We start from the raw sequence: 21,045 nt of genomic DNA, 5'->3' as shown, positions 1-21,045 counted from the left end.
GTTAGTAGCTCTTTTTTTTTTTTTGAGAAGGAGTCTGGCTCTGTCGCCCAGGCTGGAGTGCAGTGGCCGGATCTCAGCTCACTGCAAGCTCCGCCTCCCGGGTTTACGCCATTCTCCTGCCTCAGCCTCCCGAGTAGCTGGGACTACAGGCGCCCGCCAACTCATCCCGCTAGTTTTTTGTATTTTTTTTTTTTTTTTTTGAGACAGAGTCTCGCTCTGTTGCCCAGGCTGGAGTGCAGTGGCCGGATCTCAGCTCACTGCAAGCTCCGCCTCCCGGGTTTACGCCATTCTCCTGCCTCAGCCTCCCGAGTAGCTGGGACTACAGGCGCCCGCCACCTCGCCCGGCTAGTTTTTTGTATTTTTTAGTAGAGACGGGGTTCACTGTGTTAGCCAGGATGGTCTCGATCTCCTGACCTCATGATCCGCCCGTCTCGGCCTCCCAAAGTGCTGGGATTACAGGCTTGAGCCACCGCGCCCGGCCAGTTTTTTGTATTTTTTAGTAGAGACGGGGTTTCACTGTGTTAGCCAGGATGGTCTCGATCTCCTGACCTCGTGATCCACCCGTCTCAGCCTCCCAAAGTGCTGGGATTACAGGCTTGAGCCACCGCGCCCGGCCCAGTTAGTAGCTCTTAATCTGCTACTCCATAAAATAAAAATATTAATGTGTCATTGTCATGCCATTAAGGCCTTGAGTTTTAAAGATTAAATTATCTTTAAAGATTCTATTTACTGAAATAATAAAAGTATTACTTCATTTGCTGATAAGGAAATTTAGCAAACTAAATTAACTAAAGTGACTAATTGGAATTTTATTGCTCTTAACTCAGTTTTCCTATATGTGTGCAGAGCAGTTTTATACTGAAATCAGTGTTAACTTTAGGTTCTACATTTGTTATAAGTCTAAGATTTTATTTTATTTTTCAAAATTGTCTAATCCTTCCTTTGGGGAGAAAGTCTTTTGGCTAAATGGCATTTTGTTTGTTTTATTCCCTAAAAGACTCTCTTTGAGGTATTTATTTGTATTAGAAAATACAACCATGATGTTGTCAGTACTTGGGTGCTATAGTGGGGAGAGACCCCAGGAGTTTGAAAATGAAGGGCTATTTCCATATTAGAGTTAAGCTGCAGATGAAACACAGCATGGGTGAGTCACAGCCATGCCAAGTCCTTTAGGGACACAGAATGGCTCCTGGGCCATGTGGTGGAGCTCCTTCTGCTCTTACATAAAAATGCAGGGCTGTTCTAAAGGTCTAAAGGTTCAAATGCCCAGTTGTCCATGGATGGTGTGGTTCAGCTTGGCAATAACAGTACCACAATTAAGAATGGTTTAGGAAGAAAACATTCTTCTGAGAGGTAACCATAGTAAGAGTTGCCAAGATGTGAAACTTTTCTAAGCTATTGGTGAGTGAGAAGCTTTTGCTTTTTTGAAGATTTGTTCTGTGCAGACAGGGTGGGGAAGGAGCAGTTACCTGGATCCCAGTTGAGAAAGTTTAATGGTTTGTGGTCTGACCATTCCCAGCCTCTAGCAGAGTATAGCTGATTTAAACCAATCCAGAAAATTTTAGCAATGCCTTCTTTTTCTGTAAGAATTAAAAAATTTTAAAAAGTGACAAAGTTGCCTAAGTTATTATCTAAATTAGACTTATTCTACTAATAACAAACAAATGTGCACACCTTGATTGTAAGGCAGCAGTCCCTGTAGGAGGCTGTCTACGCATCAAAGGCAGGCAATGCTAATAGACAAAAGTCTTCAGACTATTGAGAAACCCAAAGGCTGATAAGTTAATTCAATTCTTCTCTCCTATTAGCTTGTCAAATTCCCTTTCATCTAAGGTAAGAACAGAAGCTTCTTAGAGTAGCTGTCTCATTATCTATTTTTAATCCTCTTTTATTAACATAGAAGACTTATCAAAAGCAGTTTCCATTGTACTTCTAGATTTGGAAGATCTGACTGGATTCTAGACCGACAATTTAAATTATTAGGCACACATATTATTTGCCAGGTTCTAGGCATATAAAAATTGAAATGACAAAGTCCCTGCCCTCATGAGAATTTCAATCTAGTAGAAGGAGACAGACATGCATCCCTCAAATGATCAAGTTTTTCTGGGACTGGATCAGAAATATGTAGAGCAGCTGTTTCATAGATAATGAAATATATATATATATATATACGGCTCATGGCTCTAGGTCCCAAAGGGTCCAGTTTACACTAGAGATACAGAATGAGTCACACACACACACACACGCACACACACACAAGCACACACACACGTGGTACAATGGAGATAAAGCATTCAAATTTATTATTTGATGACCAGATGCTATCAGCAATTAAGAAAGATAGAAGGTGGGTGGATCACCTGAGGTCAACAGTTTGAGACCAGCCTGGTCAACATGGTGAAACCCCGTCTCTACTAAAAACACAAAAATTAGCCAGGTATGGTGGCGTGTGCCTGTAATCCCAGCTACTCAGGAGGCTGAGGTAGGAGAATTGCTTGAACCCAAGAGACGGAGATTGCAGTGAGCCAAGATCGCGCCACTGCACTCCATCCTAGGCACAGAGCAAGACTCGGTCTAAAAAAAAAAAAAGAAGAAAAGAAAGAAAGAAAGATAGCTGGAAAGCAGATATAATTTAGGTAGTGAGGCCAATTTCTGATATGTGACTCAATGTGCATATGCCCACAAAAAAGTGGATGCAATCATGTTGGTATGGGTTCATGTATATTGGAAAAAGAATGTGCAAATGATGGTAACGATTCTCGATACTGCTTAGGAAGTCACTACTCCTAGATCAGTATTTACACATGGTAGTTTTCAGTAAAGGGGCACTTAATAAAAATTTCTTTTCCAGATTTGGATATTGTGAGTTTTAGAGGTTAAAACATAGTTTTCTTGGGTCTTGGGAAACCAATAGTCATAATTAGGCATATTGATATGCCTAAGAAGCTTTCATACTGGAAAAGGAACTTGAAACATTAGAAACAGATATACTTCTACAATTAATGGTATGTATTAAATATGGGGCATGTCTGGCCAGGAGTAGGGTGCAATAAGGCCCTTTACCATATTACCTTACTTTCATTAGTTATTAAAGAAAACGGATGCATAAAGAATCATGCAACATTTATTCCTCCAAATGCATCATTAGATTGTTTAGTAGGATGTTGATTGTCACACTTTGGCACTTTTCTCCTTGATTGAAGTCACCAGTTTCCAAATGTCAATATTCTAGGAATCTTTAATTTATTGGCACTTTTCATTCTCAACAATATTTTTTGTAAGTCTTCAGTGAGGTCTGGAATAGAACTCCAATGCCAAACACTAGCCCATTCGGCTTATTTGGCAGATTTTCATTCTAAAGATCTGAATATTCAAGTGCCAAACAATACAGGAAAAGGGTAAAGCTACGAGTAAGAAACGAGGTCTGAATAAAGCTGTAAACAAAAAGAATGACAAAAGGCTTGTGGTCTTTTAATGATAAAAAGAGATAAAGATATCTAAGAGGGGTACGTAGTATTAACAAAAAAGTAAGCTGGGCATAATCCTGTGCTCCTGTAGTCCTAGCTACTTGGAAGACTGAGGTGGGAAGATCGCTTGAGCCCAGGAGTTCTGGCTATAGCGTACTCTGATCACATCTGTGAATATCCACTGCACACCAGCCTGGACAACGTATTGAGACCCTGTTTCAAATAAATAAATAGGGTTCTGCAATTCTATATGTCGATATTCAAATCCCAATCTGATACTTCTTAGCTGTATGCTGTTGGGTATATTATTTCTAAGGATCAATTTCCTTATCTAGTGATAAACCATTTGTTTGATGAGGTTGTAGTAATGATTAATGGATTTATCTGGAGAAAGTAGGGCTTACTTACAGTAAGCATTTATTAAATATTTCCAGTTTTTATAAATAATGTGACAGAATATATCTGAATTCTTAGACAATACATGCTTGTTTACTATATAGCAATAAAGCTTACAGCTTTGTGCAAAAGTAAAAAACAACCCATGAGACCCATTTCTGCCTGCAAAGAACTTACAGTCTTATAAAAGGTAAATCCATTTGTATGTCTGATGCAATTTGTTTTCAAGTCAAACTGACTATTCAAATTTAGGCTCTGATAAATACTTGTGGGTGACTTTGGACAAGTTATATTTCCTCTCTGAGCCTCGCATTCCTCATCAGCAAAATGAGGATAACAATAATGTCCACCTCATAAGGTAGTTAGATGGGGATGAAATGAGATAATGTATAAAAAGCATTTAGTAGTCTGTCTGGCACATCATCATTATCATATATTATAATTATTTGTCTTTCATTCAAAGAATAACTCATCACGGACTCAGTAACTTGGGTTCCTTGATTTTTAAATATAATATTAAAATTTCTTTTTATATAGTTTCTTTTGAAAGATATACAAGACTCTGGAAAGAGTTATAGAATTTTACTGAGTACATAAAAGAAGTCCTAAATAAATAGAAAAGCATATCATTTTCATGGTTGAGAAGATAATATTGAAACAGCAATACTTTTATTTATTTATTTATTTATTTATTTTTTAAGACAAGGTCTTGCTCTGTCACTCAGGCTGAAGTGCAGTGATGCCATCATAGCTCTCTGCAACCTCAATCTCCTAGGCTCGAGCGATCCTTCTACCTCAGCCTCCAGAGCAGCTGGGACTACAGGCACATGCCAATAGCCAAATTTTTTTTTTTTTTTTGGTAGAGACTAGGTCTCACTTGGCTGCCCAGGCTGGTTTCAAACTCCTGGCTTCAAGTAATCCTCCTGCTTTTACCTTTCAAAGTGCTGGCATTGCAGGTGTGAGCCGCTGCACCCGGCCAATTCCTTTTTAATGAATCTATAATTCAATATGATTCCAATTAAAGTTACAATAGGGCTTGCTACTGAAATTAACAAGGTGATCCTTAAATTCTTATGGAAGGATAAGTGGTCTTTTAAAGTTTTTATTTATTCTTATCTATTAATTTAAGTTTTCATAATTAAAAATTAAAAAATTACAACTACCATCTCCCAAACAAAACAAAACAAAGTCCTATCTACTCTGTATCCATGTTATTAAACCCACTTTAAGATTCAGTAAAACACTCCTTGCCCCTGAGGACTGTACCCTTCCACTCAGTGGGAGGACCTTTACTGAGGCCATCTAGTATAACTTAACCATCTTCCTTCCCTTCCTTTAATTCTCTATTTTTCAATGTTCAAAGAGTTTAACTGTTCACTTTTTGAAAAATCCTTTCATTTAGGATTAGGGTGTCAGTCTAATCTTACTACCCAAACTTGTTTTCTGAACATCAATCTCTCTTTAGTTTCCATCACAAGATATATTTCTCAATGGTGAAATATGATTACATTCGGTACTTTTTTGCTTATGGGTTTCAGTGTAGAAGTTTAAATCCCAAGAGAGGTCAGAAAAGATACATACAAAGAAACACATCTGGATATGAAAACAGAAGAAGTACCTTTACAATTTTAGCCAATTTGCTCTATCACATGCAAATAAAATCTACCTTTAAGGTAAGTTAATTCAGCAGCACTGCTGATGCTCAGTAAATCAGCTCCTTGATTCTGACATGAAACATAAGCTTCTTTCCAAGAAAGAGCCGTCTGAGTATTAAATTGGTAGCAACTTCCAAACTGCTCGTTCTTTTCCCAATTATCTTCACAACCATTTTCTGTTGATAAAGACACGTTAGTGATCATAAAGTAAGGATGTAATGTTTTCTATTACTTAGGATGCTTACAAATATTGCAAGTCAATTTGCATACTCTTAGGATATGCCCAAATGGAGACTGCCATCACTCGTTTAGACCATATTTTGATCACAATACAATTGGAATCATAACACACCAAATGACTCAGGCTGGTTGAAGCTTCCACTCTTTCTTATTTTCCACTCTCCTTTTATCCCTATCAATTACAATGCTGTGTTTTCGCCCATGTCCCTGCCTGCCCTCTGCCTGAGATATGAGTCTCAGTGTGCACATGTTGTGAACACTGAGCTAATGGAAAACAAGCTCACTTGAACACAGTGGCAGACTACAGAGGGTCTGCCCACAGCTTGCATAGAAACCACTGTATGTGTACGTGTGTGCACAGACATGCTGCTTAAATGGCCAAGATATTGAGCCCAAGTGACTACCTTATTTGGGAAACTAGGTCTAAATTTCTCCCTAATATTTCAATAAAGAATCAAATATATGATATATAATTCACATTACATGATTTATATATGTATATGTGTATATATATGTGCATATAAACACATATACATGTGTTTGTAGAGTATACATAATTTCAGACAAAGAACCTGCAAGCTGTTTCCTGAATGAGATATAAAAGTTTTTTGACAACTGGTTCAAAATATATTCAGAGCCTTCTGTGTACACCCCACAAGAGGGGAAGTCCACTGCAGGCTGTGTCAAGTGTATCCCAGGCTCCAACTGGACTTTCCAAAAGGCCTCCTATAGCCAGTTAAATATCAGATGTTATACTCATGATCCTATAAGCTGGAAGGGCCTTTAGAGATCCTCTTGTCTAATGTCCTCATTTCACACACAGGAACAAAGATCTAGAGGTGACTGTGGCAGAGCTATAATGAGGGCACTGGTCTTGTTGATCCTCTGAATGGCACATCCTGCTGCTTCAGCCATTTTTCTATGGCATAAATAGCAACAGAGATTCTGACATTTGGTAAAAACAAAATAGGGTGGATCTGAAAGCACATTGTCGAAAGGTTCATTATGACCACTAAGGCCCTACTTTTGTAAATCCAGAAGCTTCCAGGAGTGGGATGGCCGTGTGTTCGCTATACAACATGACCTCCATGATTTAGCAGCCCTCAGGTTTGAGAAACTCAGTCTTGCTTCTTCCATAAAAAGTAACTCTAGGAAGCATATGCATGCATTAACAACACTGTATGTGTCACACCCCCAAACCTCCAGCACACACAATACCCACAGGAGGCTAAAGGCACCAAGACACATCCCTGTCAAGGCAGCAAGGTACAGTGGGGGTAAGTATGTACAGTGGCGAAGGAGGATAAGGAATCCTTCACCAGTTTCCACAAAAATGTGGTCTGATCCCGACAGGCCATTTCATGGATCTGGGCCTGCTGCCTCTCACCTGAGAAGCAGGGGTTTGCATTGGATAACCTCTAAGCAACCTTTCACATCTAAATTTCTGATCCAAATAAGGAGAGTTAAATGAAGTTGATACCTGGTTGACCAAACTCTGTTTATTATCAATTACAGCTGAAGAAAATACTGGCTTTTTCTATTTTAGTAGGTAGGTTACAGGTGTTGAGAAGTCTGAGCCTCTAACTAGATACGTAATCCTCAAAGACTGGTCCCCAGACCAGCATTATCAGCACTACCTGGAAACTTGCCAAATTTGGTGGTGCCACCAAAAATCTACTGAATCAGAATCTTTGGGCCCTAGAGACCTGTGTTCTAACAAACTCTACACGTAATTCTGTTGCACCCTGAAATCTGAAGTCTTAACCCAATATAATCTCTTCAAGTTGCTTAGAACTCTGCATTCTGAAGCTCAGATTCCCAAAGGAGGGATCAGCATTACTAATACCACCTGGCTGGCTGCTCAATGAGTCAGTATAGTGTAGCTGTTTGGGATAAGGACTTCATAGCCAGACTTCCCGGGTTTGAATCCTAGTTCTGATATTTATTAGCTGTGTGATCTTAGGCAAGTTACGTATCTCCCTTGTGCCTCACTGTGATCATCTGTAAAATGGGAATAAAGTATGGTACCTTTCAGGGTTGCTGTGAGGATTAAATGAGTTAATGTATATTGAGAGCCTGAAACAGTATCTGACACCTGGCAGAGCCCTGTTAAGTATTAACTATCATTACTTAGGTCTGGAGCTCTTTCCTTTCTCTTTGCTATAGATTCTTTCAATCTATTGTCCATTAAGTAACATTTTGTGAGTACCTATCACATGTCAGGTACCGTGATCCCCTGTAACTCTCACCTAATTGGTGAGAAACTGTTTCTGTTATGTGCCAGATAATGATGTAATTGCTACTTTGGTCTCCTCTTTCTAAAGAACAGCAAATTCTTTAGCAAATCTCAGTTTGCTTCTGGTAAGAAGTAATGAGAAAAAGCACTCTGACAAACACACAGGAATGGTGGAAGGAACAGCGTCACCAATTTTGAGAGCCCCAGGAAGATCTATCTCTTCTCTTTCCTGCTCTTTGCTTCAGGCCATAAACATACTTAATACTTCACCATTCTAAAAGTGTTTTTCAACTGATCTCTTTCTTAAACTACCCTTTGCTTTTTTAAATAAAAATTATAGGAGGCCACTGTTTTGGACTAAGCTCCTGATCTAGGACTCAAAAATCAAAATGGAGTCACCCATGCCAAAGTTCCACTCACCAAACTGAAACAGAGTTGTTATCTGGCCTTTTGGGAAATCAAGAGAGAGAGACAACTGCCTAATTTCCCAAACAGGCCAGTTTCAATCTTTAATTGGCCTGATTAAAATGAAGTTCCCTCTGTTTTAATGCTTAACCTGAAGTCACCTGATGTTAACCAATCGATTATTTCTCTATTGTTCTTACAAGGAAAGTAACTTTGAAACGACCAATCCACTCTTTGATTTTTGTTTTTGCTTTCTTCAGCCCTTTTTCTGTCCACAAAGCCAATCCTCTCTGTTCAAGGAACTGGAATACTTACAGTACTCTTTTATGAAATGAGGTGTTGCCTGATTCTAGAATTGCAATAAAGCCAAATGAGATTGTAACTACATAAATTTGTTGCAATTTTGTCCTTTGCCAACTGTCTCTTCTTCTGCTCCGTGAAACTTGCGAGGCTTACTTCCTTCTGTTCATGCTTCATTCCACTACAACCCAGCTTCTACCCCCTCTAGTCTTCTGAAACTACTAAAGGTCAGCAGCAATTTCCTAACTGTGCATGCTTTTTCCACACTTCCTCTCCTTGAGGTGTCTGTGCTATGGAACACTCCCTCCTTCTTCTCCATGACACTATCCGCCTTGGTTCACTTCCAGGCCTGCTTCTGAAGGCAAATTCATGGCTACACATTACCTCTCTCTTCTCCTCCAAACATACACTCCTTATCCAGGATAATATTTTTGCAGTTACTTTTGAGTCACTTTGAACTCTTCCTTCTCCCTGTTGCCTCATATAAATGTACTGCCTTTCCACATAAAGTTTACCAGCCCATACATACCAGGCTTTAAGCAGATGCCCCACTTTCGGTCATATTCATAATTTAAGGTGGTGGCACACCATGGCCCACTATGGTCCTCATCAAGGATGCAATCATGATGCCAGGTCCCATCAACTAAGAATGGAAATTCACAAGGTCTCCCATAGGAGTTCCCATCTCTGGTATATATCTCTGGGTTGGAGAGGAAGTTGGGGAAAAGAGAGTTAAAAACTGGGTAGTCAAAACAAAACAAAACAAAACTGGGTAGTGGGCTTCAGTTGGCTCATTTCTAAAACTCTTTGAAAAAGAAACATTGTTGTTTAGAATACAATATCCCAGTGAAGGAATTCAGAGCATGGGTGCTGTCAGGTCTGGACATGAATGCCGGCTCCCTGCTGACCCACTGTTTGCCTGTGGGCTAGCTGTCCAACCCTCTAGTAGCCTCTGTTTCTGCTTTTGCAAATTGGGGATAGCATTCAGTGATCATCCATGTGAAGCTTCACTTACTGTGGTGTGGTGAGGAGCTGAAATAGCCTGGCTTGGTCAGGTGAGGGTCTACTAACTCTGCTGTGGGCCGCAGAGTACTTCACCAGAAAGGGTGCCCTGGCTGAGGTTACATTTACCTTTATTTTCTTTTCTTTAGAAAGTGTTGGAGCCAGAAAAATACCTTGGAACCACTAAGGGTGGGTGTGGACTTTGGAACCACCTGCGGAATTAGAAAGATGGACAAATAGTCCCATTGTTCAGAGACTGGAAATAGAATTGAGACTGTGGTTTATAAGCAAGTAAAAGGAAGAGCTGCTGAATTTCTGAGTAGATTCTTGAGGAGGCACGGGGCATGGTGATTTGGGGTGTGAAAGCAGCAGCAGTTTCAATGGGGCAGTCATGTGACTGGCTGGTGGTCAGTGAGGTAGTAGACGTAGCTTTTATTTTAATCATTTTCCCTGGTACATGGGGAGGAACTGAAAAGTGATTCCAACCTCAAATATGCCTGGAAATGCTGGAAAGAGTGTTTGATACTTATATCAATACTAATTCTCTTGGAAAGGTGTTTTTATAGAACGGCTAACTCTGTATCTCTTTCTGCCACAATTTTCCAAATCCTCAATTTGCTAAAAACCTCGGTCATTAACAGATCAAATAACGGTCATTAGATAAATCATAGTAATCAAATCTTATCACCCTTTACCAGGCAATTAGGGTTCCTCAAAATGTCTCACAGATGTGCTTAAAAGTGTGCTTAAGACAGTATTTGATTCTACTTTCTTTTTCTCAAGTATCTGTCTAACTAAAGTGTGAGGCCATTTAACAGCTTAGAATGTATTAAGCAGAACTACAGCAAAAGGTAATAATAATCTGGATGCTTTTCTTCACAAATAGTCTTTTAAAAATCACTGGCTTTATTTTCCTATGTCATATAAATAGTTTTCAAAAGGATACTTCTGTTAAAGAGTAGGTTGACCTTACATTTTGTAAGGATTCTGCTTATTTCCTGTGTTTCAGTTTAACTGCATCAAAAATCCCCCAATAGCTCATGACCAATTTCTCTTCCCATATTACAAACCTAAGAGGACAGTCCCTGAACACAAGGACTGTTCCTTGTAGAACCACCAGTTTTCTTTTCTAAAACCTTTGATTTTTGGAATATAAAGTGCCTTGGTATACACTTCTGTCATTTGTTCTTTATCATAAACCTGTGAGATCATAGGGGAAGTATTATATTTGTCTGGGAAATCCCCATTTTTGCAGAGTAGTCAAGTGAGACATTCAGGCACTCAGCCGCAAGTGACAGGGATGAAAATAGGCTCTCTCTGACTGAACTCTTGACCTATAAGGACAACTTGTGACATCAGTGGGTGCCTTCTCAAGTGTCAAGTTAAATTTCATAGCTCAAAGCTGGGCTTCAATTAATAAGCTCTCTAAGTCACAATACATGCTTTGAAGAATGATAAGCATACAACCAGCACAGCAGAAGCAGCTACATTGCGCTAACTGTTCACTAAGCGTTTTGCTCCCACACATTCTTTGCTGATGCTGGACCTCTTACATGCCATGGGCTTCCTTAGCAAGACAGGCTTTCCTGGGAAGACTCTTCTCTGAATGTGCAAATTTATGGTGATAGCATCCTTAAAACAACAGCTTTATTAAGCAATAGGTACAAATTTGTGAAATGAGGTGATTATGCAGAAAACTAGCAAATTAATCTCATCCGTAACATGAGACAAAATAGTTTCAATGGATAAAGAGGTTGTTGGCAGGCTTCTAAGAGTTGCCCAGAATTCTGATAGTTCTGCAGCCACTCTACCACAAAAAGCCCATTTCCTCTTCATAATTCACCAAACATTCAAAATTTGAAAAGTCCTAGTGAGATCAAGGTATCTTAATGCTATAAATGTACACCTGGGTGCCAGGTAAAAGCAGTTCACTCATAAAATTTATACAACTTCAGTTTTCTCTGAGATGAACATGACTCACACAGGATGGGAGTTGGGGTGAGAGGCAACCCAAGGCGCAGTGATAAATTAATGTTCTTATATCACAAGTGAAAACTTTGTTTACACTGCTAAAGCCAAGGGGGAAAGAAAGAAGCTGTTTGGGGGAAAGGAATACTGGTTTTGAGCCTTAGCTTGGCTGTAACAAGCTAGGTAACCTTGGATTTCACTTTGTTGGGACTCAGGTATCTTGTATGTTTTGTTTATATACTGCTAGATAAGAAGGTGGGGACAACAATCAGTATTGAGAGTCTGAGAGAGGAGTCCTAGAGAAAGTCCCTAACTTAAGACAGCAGTCCCTAACCTAAGAACAGAAGGGATATACATAAATTGAAAAGGGTAGAATTGCCAGGACTTCATATTTGATTATACTGGAGTGGTGGAAGAGGCAAGCCTGAAACCTCTCGGGTGACTTGCTAATTTCTGACATGTAGAACTTAGATGGTACCAGTCACCCAGACAGAAACAGAGAAGAGGTGGCAGGTTTGGCCCTGGCTTCTGTGCAAATTAAAACTTGAGGTATGCCTTGACTAGTCACAACTATATATGCTTTTAAAAAAAAGCTTTAGTGTTTCAAACATTATATTTGAAAAAGTCAAGAAACATTTCATGCCTGTGGGCTATGCTGGTGGCATCGCTTAGCTCTCTCTGGGTGGTCCCCTGCGTAGGTCCTTAACCTTTTTTGTGCTACTGATCTCTTTGGCAGCTGGGTGAAATCCACAGTCCCCGTCTCAGAAGAACATTAGAAATGCATAAATAAAATACATAGGATAAAAAGGAAAACCAGTTATATTGAAATGAAGACACTCTGGGGACTGAGGGAGTTTAAGATTATAACTATGCCCCTCAAAAGAATTAGATCAGGAGACTAAAAGAACACTGCCAAGAAAATTACCTTTTCTGATCCCTGGACAAATACAATGAAACAAGTTAAATCCAATTAAAAGGCTTTTTTTTTTTTTTTTTTTGGCTCTGTGTTTCCTCTTAGTTGGCAAGTTGGAGAAGGGCTTTTGTGGCACAGAATTTAAATTTGCCATTAAGTCATATCCAGAAAGCAACTGCTTTACTTTTAGGAGGAAACTGGCTCACAGAAACAGACTGTCAACTATTCAAAGGTTAGGGATTGATGAAAAGGAAAACCCCATCTCTAATTCTCTAATATTTCTCCATAACAGAACTTGACATTCTCAGAATAATTTCTGCTTCCTCGCTAGGAAATAGAAAGACTAGAAAGAAAAACTTGTGCGGATGGATAATGGAAAGTATGGAAGTGAAGCTGCTATCCTGACTTTGAGGCCAAATTTAGCTTAAATGATCTTTAAGAGAAGAAGAAAGCCACTGTAAAGCTAGGGAAATTTTTAAAGAAAGGCAAGGGGAAATAATATGACTTAGAGGACATAATTACATGCATATTGACATTTGGTGTAATTTAGAGCAACACAATGAGAAATATTTGCTTGGGAGATAGCTAATTACGTTTAGTGGTTAAAAAAAATAAATCTACTCATTCTTTAACTTGGAAATTAGTTGTAGTCTAGTGCCTAGACTCAGAGCTAAGTCCGTGGTCAGCTCCCCACAAGGCAATATTAATATACTTATTTTTGGAAGCAACTGAAAAACTCCACTCTTAAAATGCTGAATCATAAATATAAACATCAAAATTTGGTTGCTATGCCAAAAATGAAAATAAATAAGAAAATCCACTCAAAATTTTCCCATTTTATCAAAATCCGTAGGCAAGAAAAAATACATTTTTCCCCCTTCTCCTTCTTTTCTTTTTTAAGAGATGGGGGTCTCACTGTGTTGCCCAGGCTGAAGTGTAGTGGCTATTTACAGGCGTGATCATTACACACTACAGCCTTGAACTCCTGTGTGCTGAAGTGATCCTGCTGTCTCAGTCTCTTGAGAAGCTGGGACTGCAAGCATGTACCACTACACCTGGCCTTTCTTCTTCTTTTAAAACTTAGAATAAGATCAACATTATTAGATCATTTGACTTTTAGCCTGTAAAAAGATTTCCTGTTAATCGAATGTTTCCTTTCCTCTAGGCTTTAGAAGACCATCATAAGAACTACATATCTATCTGATGAAATCCCAGGTTTATTACAACATGGCTGTGTGACCTCAGACAAGGCATTTAACCTTTCTTAGCCCTACCTGCAAAGTAGAGGCAAATATGCACTCGTAAGAATGTCACTCAAAGTAACTGCACAGTGCCTGGAACTGAAGAGCTCACTCACTGCCCTTACGAATGTATGACTCTATTTTTACTAAATTGTGCATGTTCAATATCACATGTGACAAGCACAACAGCAAATCGGTCAAAGTCCCTCTCTACTACTCACCGTGATAAGGCTGGTCACAAAGGCTTTCCTCTGAGCCTCCTTTCTTCCAGACATCAGATGCATTTGAGATTGCTGCGCCATGCCCATTCTTCAGAGCCAGCTGGTACCGGGCAGCACCGTACAGAAAGTGGTGCTCACATTTCCACCACAGCATGACACTGGAGTCACAGCTGAACATTCTTACCTCATTCACCGATTTGGTAATATCTAGGCCAAGGCACTTTTGGGAGTGCAAATGAAAGAGCCGATGCTGAGACACCCACTTCCATAACTTGTCCTCAGTTTCATCACAGTCCTCTGCTACTATCCAGCCATACACTGGCTTGATGCACTTGCCCGTACTTCCATGGACGATGGTGAAGGGGTCATTAGCTGAGTCAAAGGGATAGACAGATTGTGGATTATGTGGTTGAAGTGCCTTGCTCCCTACTTGCCGAGGAGAGTCTGAGCACTACTGGACTGTTCCCATCCTCAGACTGTTCCCACTCTTTATAAGCTGCAGGGGACTACACAAGGTGGGACAGTGTTGAGCAGAGAGGCAGTGCAATGTGTAGGGTCAGAGCATGGGTTCTGGAGCCAGTCCTCCTGAGTCCATATTTTGCTCCTGCTACTTATTAGCTATAGGATCAGGGCAAATCATTTAGCCTGTGTGCTCCAGTTTTCCTGTGATGGGTGTGAGCATGAAAGGAGCTAATCCATGTAAAGCATGTAGAGCAGCATGTATATTTGTTGTTGCTATTTCATGAAAGATTTTTCCCTTCTCATTTAATAAGATAAAAGAAGCTCTTTAGTTTTCATCTCAATGAAAAGTCTAGTTGGGACCATAATTCTGCCTTGCTTACATGTTAGCTACTATGACAGGGTAAATTATTACATGAAAAGTTGATGCTTAACACAGCATGTTCACTATATATGTTCCTTTCTTCAGATCCAAGTACATAGTGAGGTCTCTGTGGTCCTCTGCCTTAGGGCAAGTTAGTGTGGCCACTAAAAAGGAAAATTTAAGGACAAATTTCTTAAAGACCACTTCCCCCTAGATATTTTTTGGAGGCTTAAATTCATTGCGGTATGTCAGAGGAAATGGGGAAACTTCTGAGGGAGCAGCAGAACAATGGGGGTACAGAAACAAGAAGAAATAGAGATCTGGGTTCTGAGGGTAGGGGAACCTGTGGCCAGCTGCATTGTGGCACCCTCAGGAAGGTGACAGGACCTGGGGAAACCCTGGGGGATTGACTGTGTGGATCACCTAAGAAGGCTGAACCCCAAACTCCAGGAACTACCAGAGTGATGGCTGATGAGTCTTGAGCCACCAGATTCAAGATCCTGTGGGTCTGGACAATGGGAAACCCAGAGGTAACCAGCGGGATCCAATGACTAAAGAAGAATCCTCCCTGAATGTTCCCCTGGGACTCTGCATGAGCTGGGAAAGACCCCAGTAAGGACAATTATTGAAGTTCTGGCAACCTGGTGGAATGGGAGCTCAGCATCAAATTTAATTTGGTTTTCTGAAAACAAAGTAATGCATTGTTTCTTGCACACCTGAGTTTGTGGAATAAGATTCACATCTGTTACAACAAACTATAATCGGATGATTTCGTTAGTTCTTTTACAAAGGAAAATTTTAAACAATTATAGCAGAGATCATCATGTTGATAAGAGTAAAGCTAAAATATTTTAGACAAGCTTAAGCAATCACTGTCAATGAACCAGAGTTCAGCAGAAAGACCTATAAAATTTTGGTTCCCCAAAGACACTTTCATTTTGATACCAGCGTCACAGTCACTGGTTTCACTAACACCAGATGCTTTTCCTAGTAATAATTCAAAGGCTTTCAGAGTTAAAAATTCCCATACCAGGGACTGGTGACTTGAGGGGAATTTTACCATGTAAATAATAACTATAAAATTAAGTCTGACGCCAGCTTGAACTTTGGAAGGATTTTTTTTTGGTTCTGTTTTAAATAACAGAAGCAACAACAAGGGAACAACAAGAACAGCAACAAAAATCCTTTAAAGCTTATTTTAAATCTGAATTTTAAAAGTATTCCACAGGGTTGCAGCTAAGGATGTTTGATGTTTGCCATAGCAGCTTTCCTCCCTTACACTTTTTTTTTTTTTTTTGAGACGGAGTCTTGGTCTGTTGCCCAGGCTGGAGTGCAGTGGCACAATCTCAGCCCACTGTAACCTCCGCCTCCCAGGTTCAAGTGATTCTTGTGCCCCAGCCTCCCGAGTAGCTGAGATTACAGGTGCCTGCCATCACACTTGGGTAATTTTTGTATTTTTAGTAGAGATAGGGTTTTACCATGTTGGCCAAGCTGGTCTCGAACTCCTGACCTCAGGTGATCCACCCACCTCGGCCTCCCAAAGTGCTGGGATTACAGGCATGAGCTACCGTGCCCGGCCACATCCCTCACACTTTCTCCTTTGACATTCCTCTGCCATTTTCTGCTTGATGGACACAGGCTGGGAGGACAGTCAACAAAAAAGGAAAATGTACTATAAGATTACTACTTACACTTCCTCTCATGGCATTCTCCCACAATTCAATAGCTACTCAGACCTCTGATCTACATCTTTTCTAAACTATTCTCTCTTGCCTCTCCAAAATAAATCTTGCATTCCAAAGTATCAAAAATTACAGAAGAAAAAAGAAGTCTGCTCCTGCAGGAGACGTTCCCATCACCCTTGTTGGAAACATCCCCTCGCCTGCCCTGTAGTCTTGCTGCTGTCTTTCCCGGGCATTCCGCTTTGTGCGCTCCATCCCAAACAGGTGAACTGGGGAAGCAGCAGCTTTGCTTTCCTTTGCAGTTTGCAATTCTGCATTTTTCAAAGTTTTTGTAGAATCCAATGGATTAGCTACATTTCTTTGTACAGTGGAAAAAGCAGGAATTAGGAGTCCTAGATTGAAATGCTAAAACACTACAGGAGAGGTGTGGAGTAGCTCTGTTAGAGCTGCCAAACTTCCTAACAAACTGCTACATCTCTGAATATAGACGTTTTTCTCAGACTAACCCCTTGTTTGAACCAAGTATGCAATTGCAATGTTTGATACTTATAGTGGTCACTTAGTACAGATCTTAATTATTCATATACTTAAAGGAAACTTATTAGCCTCCATATATAAGGTACGTATATGCATACATTAGATAGGGAGAGTCCTATCCTTTCATGATGCTTCCCTGTATCTTTCTTTACCTTTAGCAGGAGCTGTTCAAACTGCCTCAGTCTTACGACCCTTATTGGGATAGTAGGTTGAAGAGCCGGAAGGAGGACTGAGAAAGAGTGAACATATTCCCTTATTTAGAAAATTTGGTATAGAAGGACATATAAGCTATTTTAGAAATACATTATACTTTGAAAAGGTAATTACAGAGTAGATTTCATTTTATAACTTATTTTATAAAATAGATTCTTTATCGATAGTTTCCTATTAGATTTTGTTCACTTTACAACTTTATACCAGTCCTCAATGGAGTTTTAGTATTTACCTCCAAATACACCATTGGGGCAAATCTAAAAGGCAGAATTTGATGAAAAGAAGCCTCATTACCCTCTAGATACATTTGTATATGCTTCATTTTATATAAATTCTCCAGTGTTTGAGAGAAAATGGCTAAGTAGCATTACCAAAAATTGAAAATAAATTTTTAGTATTTTTACATCCATCAAAGGAAAATCATCTCTCTCAGTGTTTTCTTATTGTCTGATCACTAAATAATTCCTGCCTTATAAACTCTAGACCAAACAGCTTCACACATTCCAAAGAGGAGCTGGATATTGACATATATAACCACAGACAAATGGATAGGGAAATAGCTTGGGAAAACAAGAAGGATGAAGATGGCAGCATTTATAATTTCAGGGGAACGTCCATAGATCACATATTAAGCATTTTGTAGAGTCTCTAACATGTGTTCAGAATGTACAGGTAAGTGCAGCAAGACAGAATCAGAAGTCTAGGTTTGTTAGCTCAAAAGTAGGTCCTGAAATGACAGCTGAGTCCATGGCAATGTCCAGGGAGTCAGAAAGTCTTCACGCATGATTGGGTGGTGTTGGCTGGTGAAAACCTCAGGAGTCCCTGACAGATTGGTTTACTTCAAGCTGTTAGCTCTCCAAGCAGCAGAAATGTAAACTAAGCACCTGGCACCTCCCCAAGGACACAGAGGTGCTCCTTCAGTGTTTGGGTGATAGAGGCCACCGGCACAAGCCTAGCCATGCACGTGACGAGGTGCATGCCATCACCAGCATCATGAAGCGGACACTCTTGCCAAACAATTGACCCAAATGGCTGGGGGTTCAAAATTCCAGTGCTTCCCCAAACAAGGCCACAAGTCTGCTCTGAGGGTGAGAGAACATCGATCAGAGTAGCTGCTAGGAGTAAGGAAGGATACAGGATAACAAAACCTGTGGAGACCTAGCACAGGGCAAATAGAGTTAAACCTGGTGCTTTTTGCTTTGGGTCAGTGATAAAGGACAGTGATTGCAGAGATTGCAAGAATTACGGAAATCTTGAAATTTGTGAAGGAGATAAAAACAGGACCGAAGCAGATGTAGATGGGAACCAAGAGGTTAGTGATTGAAAAGTTAGTGCATTTTCACTGTAGTTAGTTGTTGCAGTGAACTTTTCCACCTTGGATTGTGGGGCAGGCAGAATAAATCCTCAAGGCAATAAAGGATCTTATTTTAAATGATTCCTTTGGTAGTTCCTAGCACACAGGGTCAAAGGAGACTAGAGAAGTGTGACTCAGAGCAGGGTTCATTTACAGGTCCTTGCTGTAGATAGGATGATAGCACTCACAGTCTGAGAAATCTCTTCCCATCACTCTCCGAAGAAGTCTAAACCAGATGGTAACTTAGCTTAGCTGCAAAGAAAATAAGAGCCACCAACAATTTAATGTTTTTCAAACTGACTGGACAGTCTTTTCCTTCCTCATACAGGCAGGATAACAGAAGTGGCCGGTGGGGGGTGGCCCATTGAGTGCCTATGATGCGGCCCAACCAAGAAACAAAGTCCTCTGCACACCTCTCGCCCAGGCAAAAAGAGAAAGTAAAAGCAACCGGTTGCTGCCAAGGGGTGTGGTGGGGTGGCGCTGGCACTACCCTGAACATCAGTGAAGGCTGTTTCTGGTCTTGCTTCCCCATTGAGAGGCAGCAGGTCCCCAGCCAGGCCCTTCAGCGTGGGGCTGTCAGCCTTGCGGGAGCGGGGTCGTTTGGAACTGATAAACCAAAGAGAAGAAAGGCTTGCTGCTCTAGGCGGTGGGTGACGGCATCATAGCTGACTCTTGGTCTTGGTCACTTTCAGAGGAGATGGTTTACTTAACCTGACTGCCTTTCTGATGCGCACCGTAGGCGCAGTGAAATCCGGGAATCGTTGGGAATCCTTGGCACTGTGGGTGGAGGCTCCTCTTGGCCCTGTGGCCAAGGTGACCAAGGGGCGAAGGAAAAGCGAGAACGGCCAGGACAGGACGCAGAGGGTAGATGGGGAACCCCATACTCCAGCAACATAAGACAGACGACGGAGCAGGGCACCTGGTCAAAAAAGCCCCAGTGAGCCTACTCTACGGTGGCCCGCGTCCCCTCTGCACCAGAAGGGCCCTGTCCTCCCACATCCACCGCGCCCTCCTCCGGGCCACCGAGGGCACTGGGGCGCCTACTTCGCCAGACCTCCCCTGCGGCTCACTCGTCCGGCTCCAGAGCCCCCCCAACAGCAAAGCAGCCGTGACCTGCGCCGGGGGTGCAGCCCTGCTCCGGCCTGGAAGGCGGCAGAGCTGCGGCGTCGAGGCACCCACTGGACTGCGGGGCGGACGCGCCCGCGGTTACCTGCGCGGCCAGAGGGTTCCGCGAGCTCGAAGCACCAGAGGAGTAGCATGAGGAGCCCCGCCGGGCGGCGAGGGGTGGCCCAGTCTGTCCTCATCCTGAGCAGGCGCAAGCTTTCGGGCCGGGTCCTCGGGCGCACGCGGCACCCGCCCCTCGCCCCTCCTGCTGAACTCTGCCTGCCCCACCCGCTCCTGTATCAGGCCTTTAGGGGCGCCCCGGCCCCGCCCCCGCCGAACCCGACCAATCAGACGTGCGTCTCCTCGGCCCCGGGGCGGAGCGGGCCGGGTGTGGGAAATGAACAGGGCGGGGCGCTAGATACCTCGGTGGAGTGGGACCGGCGAGGAAGAGGGACGTGCGGGTCGGTGGGAGAGCCAGGCACCGCACAGGCTCCTGCACTGGACGGTTCGGTCCCCGCCTCTCATCAGCTAAGCTGGGGAGATGCGGCCTTACTGGGACTTGGCACCGCCCTGGTGGGTGGGTTCTGTCAGTTTAGAACCTTGGGCTCTGCCTAGTTCACTGTGGTCAGAGACGACTTCTCCATTCCAGCCTGGACTGGAAAGGGACCCACGGTGTCTCCTGCCCCGGAGAAGGAAGTGAGCACCTGCCGCGTGGGTGACTGCGGCCAAACCTAGGAATTCAGTCGTCCTTGGTATTTTGATAGTGCAAATGGTACACTGCAGTTCTACCCATAGTTGTTAAAGAGTTAAAAGCAAGAATTACTAGAGTGACCAAACGACACTTCCAAGGATGACTTACGCTTTATAACAATTTGAGCTTTGCGAGTAAGGTCTTTGCGTAATAATTTAATGATAATAATAATTAGCTGGTAGAAATGTAGAAGTCTGCATGCAGAACCAGAAATTTCATGTCCCACTCACTCTCTTCCTGTGGACACTGCTATCATTATAAAGAGGCCAAATTCTTAATGACCTAAGTTGCTCAAATGTGAATGTTTTATACTTTTAAATCCGTCTTTGCTGAGCACATAATGTGTACCTGAGGTGGCCTCCATCCTTGTTGCATGAGGACACAAAGACCTAGGTTGCTCTTCCTGACTTCCACTGCCAAGGCTTCACAGACGGCTCCCAAACCTGCCTCGGCTCTGTCCTCTCCCCAGGGTCTGGCCTTTCAGTTCCGTAGATAGAGTGAGCACCTACCATCACAGGATCTGGGCACTCCATG

At 41.8% G+C, this 21,045-nt stretch overlaps 1 protein-coding gene across 1 annotated transcript in view; it reads right to left on the bottom strand.

Moving 5' to 3' along the window:
- Positions 1-20,035, bottom strand: part of LY75 (lymphocyte antigen 75) — a 99,552-nt gene extending 79,517 nt beyond the window's left edge. Inside the window, exons 1-5 of the mRNA XM_033231341.1 lie at positions 19,867-20,035; positions 14,048-14,419; positions 9,232-9,402; positions 5,533-5,697; positions 1,470-1,580 (exon numbers count right to left, since the gene is read on the bottom strand). Coding sequence (XP_033087232.1) covers positions 1,470-1,580; positions 5,533-5,697; positions 9,232-9,402; positions 14,048-14,419; positions 19,867-19,960 — 913 coding nt within the window. The 5' untranslated portion in view covers positions 19,961-20,035. The remainder of the gene's footprint in view (positions 1-1,469; positions 1,581-5,532; positions 5,698-9,231; positions 9,403-14,047; positions 14,420-19,866) is intronic.
- Between the last annotated feature and the right edge of the window lie 1,010 nt (positions 20,036-21,045).

Source organism: Trachypithecus francoisi, unplaced genomic scaffold (assembly GCF_009764315.1).
Source record: "Trachypithecus francoisi isolate TF-2019V2 unplaced genomic scaffold, Tfra_2.0 Lachesis_group13, whole genome shotgun sequence".
Taxonomy (NCBI): Eukaryota; Metazoa; Chordata; class Mammalia; order Primates; family Cercopithecidae; genus Trachypithecus; species Trachypithecus francoisi.
This window is presented reverse-complemented; position numbering and strand designations above follow the sequence as displayed.